Source organism: Lactuca virosa, chromosome 4 (assembly GCF_052849685.1).
Source record: "Lactuca virosa cultivar CGN04683 chromosome 4, Lactuca_virosa_CGN04683_v6, whole genome shotgun sequence".
NCBI classification, from domain to species: Eukaryota; Viridiplantae; Streptophyta; class Magnoliopsida; order Asterales; family Asteraceae; genus Lactuca; species Lactuca virosa.
Window position 1 is genome coordinate 81,596,537 of NC_136429.1, and position 5,246 is coordinate 81,601,782.

The following is a 5,246-nucleotide window of genomic DNA, read 5'->3' on the forward strand; positions in this document are numbered from 1 at the left end:
TGAAACCAATCTTTGGCGAAGCTGCGAGAACCATGTTGTCATTTGCGAATCTACCACTGTACTTCTGGGCGGATGCTATTAGAACAACCTGCTTTACTCAAAATCGATCAATCCTCAATAAGCGATTTTTTGTTACTCGTTATGAAATTCTTAATAATAGAAAACCTAATGCTAAGTTTTTCCATGTCTTTGGTTCCAGGTGTTTCATCTTTAATTCTAAGTAAGAAAGGAACAAATTCGATGAGAAAGCTGACGAAGGAATTTTCTTGGGGTATTCTTTAATGTCGAAGGCATATTGGATTCTAAACAAAAGATCAAAAAGAATTGAAGAGACCTACTATGTCACCTTTGATGACACTTATTTCAAGAATTATCAGAAGCTCGACTCCCAATCAGAAGAAATTTTTCCCGTGAAAAATCCGATGACAATTCCTCTCTCTAGCCTTTATGAGGAATTCATGAACCTCTTTGACGAACCTGACAAGGTGATCTCTTCAGAATCCAAGGCACCAGATAACAAAGAAGACGAATTGAAAAAGATTATTGATGATGCTGCGAAAGATATGGAACACGAGCACCCCACTCCGAAACACTCTAAAATTTCATCTCAATCAAAAGCTGCGAATGCTACACCGCAGGGGGAGGGTTCAAATCTGAATGAAGTAGAGCATACATCATTCGAGGGGGAGAATGACAATACGAATGATGATTTGGATGTGCAGTCAGAATTTGAGGATGTAAATGCTGAATTGGATCCAACATATGATCCAAATTACCCTCATTTGACCAAATGGACCAGGGATCATCCCAGAACACAAGTAATTGGAGAAGCCTCTGCAGGAGTTCTTACGAGAGCACAACAGAAGGCGAATCGGATTGCACTATTCTCCAAAATGGAATTTTGCATGTTTAATTCGTTTATCTCCAAGATTGAGCCCAAAAACGTTAAGATTGCTCTTGATCATTCTGATTGGGTGCAAGCAATGCAGGAGGAGGTTGTCGGTCTAAAATGGGGTTTTCGTAACAAACTAGACAAAGAGGCAAATGTGATACGAAACAAGGCGTGACTAGTTGTTAATGGGTATTGCCAAGAAGAAGGCATTGACTACGAAGAAACCTTCGCACCAATTGCAAGGCTGGAATCTGTTCCCATCTTTCTGGCGTATGTAGCTCACAAGAACTTCGAAGTTTTTCAAATGGACGTTAAGTGTGCCTTTCCGAACGGGGAACTTGAAGAAACAGTGTATGTGGAACAACCACCCACCAGGGTTCGTAAATGAGAAATATTTGAACCACTATTACATTCTAGATAAAGCAGTCTATGGTCTAAAGCAAGCTCCACGAGCCTGGTATGAAACTATTACTAGATTCTTAAAACAAGCTAAATTTAAACAAGGTTTGGTTGACCCAACCTTCTTTCGCAAGAAAGATGGTGACCATTTGATGATTGTCCAAATTTACGTTGATGACATCATCTTCGGTTCTACAAATCCCAGTTTAACTGTTGAGTTCCGAAAGTTGATAGAAACTAAATTTGAGATGAGCTCTATGGGTCGAACTAACTTTTTCCTTGGTTTGAACATAAGACAGAGTCAGGAGGGAATTTTTATCAACCAGGAGGCTTACACAAAGACCTTACTTGCTAAGTTTGGAATAGTGGGTGATTCGAAGGTGAAGTTTCCAATGGCATTCGGAACGAAACTAACACCATCTTTGGACAAACCGGCTGCTAATATGACACTCTATCGTCAAATGATAGGATCATTGATGTATCTAACTGCTAGTCATCCATACATCATGTTTTCCGTTTGCTATTGTACCAGGTTTCAAGCGAATCCTCGCGAACCCCACATGACTGCTGTTAAGAACATATTCAGGTATCTTAAACGAACCTCCTCGCTCGGAATATGGTATCCTTCCACTTCAGGGTTCTTTGTGCAAGCGTTTTCGGAGGCTGATCTCGGAGGTTGCAGTTTAGATAGGAAGAGTACAATAGGAGGATGTCAATTTCTTGATGGAAAACTTGTTAGTTGGCAATCAAAGAAACAAACCTGCGTCTCCCTATCAACTGCTGAAGCAGAGTACGTTGCCGATGCCTCTTGTACTTCACAAGTTATCTAGATTCAAAGTCAGCTTCGTGACTATGGTATCAATATGAAGCGAATCCCATTGTATTGCGATTCTGAGAGCGTCAACCGCATATGTCATAACCCAGTGCAACACTCTAAGACCAAACCCACTGCACTGAGGTATCACTTCATCAAAGATCATGTGGACGATGGAAATGTCGAGATTCACTTTGTTAGATCCGCTGATCAGCTGACTGACATCTTTACAAAAACGTTACCTAAAACAAACCTTTAATCGCATTCTTCAAGGCTTAGGAATGATTAAGGCTGAATCAGTTTCGAATCTACCTTCGCAGTCTTGAATTTTTGGTCGAACTGCGAATTGGTGTGAACGTTCGCAGTGACTCGCAGTCCACTGTTCACACTGCGAATTGGTGCGAATGTTCGTAGTGACTCGCATTCTACTGTTCATCCGTGGTTCGGAACTTCATGTATCCTTTGTACATTTTTGTTTATTGCTACTTATTTCACTTTTTCTGTTTTTATTTCATTTTCAAAAAATCGAAAATACAAAAATATTTTATTTCTTTCTGTTTTTATCGAAAATCCAAAAATATTTTATTTCTTTCTGTTTTTATTTCTTTTTCAGAAAAACAAAAATACAAAAATATTTTCTTTATTTTTCATTCGTATTTCTTTTCATAAAATATTCAAAAATACCAAAAAGTTTAGATAATTGAGCAGAATTGAAGACACATACCATGATGGTCTCAATTATGAATGATGAGGCAGGTAAATATTTCGAAACTATGCACTAGTTAAGTGTCCCTAGAAGCATGTTGTTGCATGTAGTCTAAAGCCTCTAAGACTCTATGTTGAAGCCTTAATGAACCGATAACACCAATCGTTTCTTCCCAATTAGGCTATTCATTCACATAAGTCGTGAACTACCTTTATCTTCTCATATTGAGTTAAGAGTTGACTGCTTGGTCACTTTCGCATAATAGAGGTAAATTTTTCTTTGGAACCACCTCCCACTACTTCTCCATCACTTTCGCATTCATGAATGTAACCCTTGAGACTCTCAGATATTACCACTGAGGTTTATGGTTACACAAATTCTGTGTTTACGATCTTAAATTCGTTATCACCACGAATTGAGTGAAACCCAAAATCCAACACATATTTAAGAATTGACGGTGAACAATAAACATATTCTAGATTTTTCACCAAGGAATTAACGAATGTCCACCTTCGTAGTTTGTACCCTGAAATCTCTTTTTATTTTTGCGAGATCTTAATGAAATGTTCTAGACCTAAGACTTTTCTTCCCATAAGATCCAATTTTTTTTTTGGGATTTCCATATTAACCAACCACTAAAGACAATTCCAAAGCATACTTGTTCTTATGACTACACTGGTCAGACAAATACTCATACGAACGTACGAACTTATTTTGAGTTTCGGACGTAGTCGAAGAAGAAGCCACCCCTTTCACCTTATTAAAAGAAGCCTTTCACTGTTTCTCCACAAACAGATGATCGTAATTCAACGGGACACCATACAAGCACTTCAAATTCTCTTTTGACTGCGAAGGAAGAGATCGTTGCCCGAGATCCATCTGCTTTATGTCTTTAATGACATCACCAGAATCCCTTAGAGAACTTGTTTTATTTCTTTATCTTTTGGCACACTCTTGCACGAAGGTCTTTCTGATTTTCAAAATTCTGGTTCATTTCCCTAATGATTACTATGCAGTAAATGGTGATAAATTGTGAAAGTAAGAAGTTGCGAAAGTATGAAATTGCGAGAGTATGAAACTGCGAAAGTCGGTAACTGAAACAACGGTATTTGTGGGTAAGATTTGAATTTGGGCGCGTGAAAACTGAAACGGCGCCTGCTGTTAGTTACGCCGCCTGACGTCACAGCCATCAGTCATGCCTTTTTAGGTGCTTTTTTAGTAATTAGGATTATTAACCGTCAGTTTTTCTCTCTCCTATCAAATCGTATATAAGGATTTCAATGCTTCATTGTTTATTACCACTTTCAAAAGCAATCGAAATTCACCCGGAGATTTCTCTCTCTATTGTTCATCCTCTTCACCAAGCAACAATGGCAGCTTCTTCTGAAACCCCTTCTGTCGCTGAACAGATGGCACAATCAACACTGCTGAACATCAAGACAAACCAGAATCTTATTCTGGACCTTGAACCAACCAAGTACGACACCTTTCTTCAACCTCTCATCGAGTGCTTGCGCTATTCACCACTGGTAATCGCCCTGAGGAAAATCGAGAATGTGCCCTTGGTTCATTTGTCCAAGGCATATTCGACTGCTATCTACCAACAAGGAGAATAGAAGATCACTTTTGAATTTGACAACAAGAAAACTCATATCACCAAGTCCAGGTTCTGTAGCCTCTTAGGACTTCCTCAAGGTCATGACCTAGTCGATCCGGAATCCATCTCCAACTCTGCTATCTTGGAGATGTTTTATCAAATGGGCTATAGGGAGTATCTGGCCGCCGTCTCCAAATTCAAAAAGCCTAACTTGCCGCCAATGTGGAATGGGTTATTTACCCTGATCTTCAAAAGCTTCTCTGAGAGGGTAACAGGCTCAGACTGTGCAAGCAAGTTGTTCATGACCATCATGTATGGTGTTTACTCAGGAGTCAATCTTGACTACGGATCGGTGCTTTGGGCTCAACTCGTTCAGAGTACGATTTCCACAACTAGGCACAATGAAATCTCTTGTGCATGTTTTTGGACACTCGTTGTACAGTGGGCTAGCGATCGCCTCAACATTCCGGTAATTGAGGGTTCAATTATGGCCAACATTCAAGTTTTCCACACCACCAACATCATTCTGTCAGACACTTCCACATCGCCTTCATCGGATCAATCCTGGAATCGATGCTTCACAACGTCCCTGCTGCGAGTGAAGTAATTCAAGCCTATCGCAGTCTACCGGCTTCTGGTCCAAGACCAATGACTGATGAAATACGAAAGGTTCTTGATGAGGCTGATAAGCCAAAGAAGGGGGTAAACGAAAGGGGAAGGCTGGACCATTCGAACCTGTCCAGACTCCAAAGAAGAAAGTGAAGCGAATCGCTCGCAAGACACGGACTCCCACCCCAAGTTATGTGGAGGATTCGCAATCCAACATTGTCTCTGAGAT

The 5,246-nt window shown here is 40.0% G+C and overlaps 1 protein-coding gene across 1 annotated transcript; it reads left to right on the plus strand.

Moving 5' to 3' along the window:
- Positions 1–281: 281 nt before the first annotated feature.
- Positions 282–1,067, plus strand: LOC145104677 (uncharacterized). The gene has a single exon (XM_079041882.1). The coding sequence runs from the start codon at positions 282–284 to the stop codon at positions 1,065–1,067; it is 786 nt and encodes a 261-aa protein (XP_078898008.1).
- Positions 1,068–5,246: the final 4,179 nt, after the last annotated feature.

Excerpts from the sequence above, each read along its gene's own strand:
- LOC145104677 (XM_079041882.1), top strand. The coding sequence starts at position 282 with ATGTCGAAGGCATATTGGATTCTAAACAAAAGATCAAAAAGAATTGAA.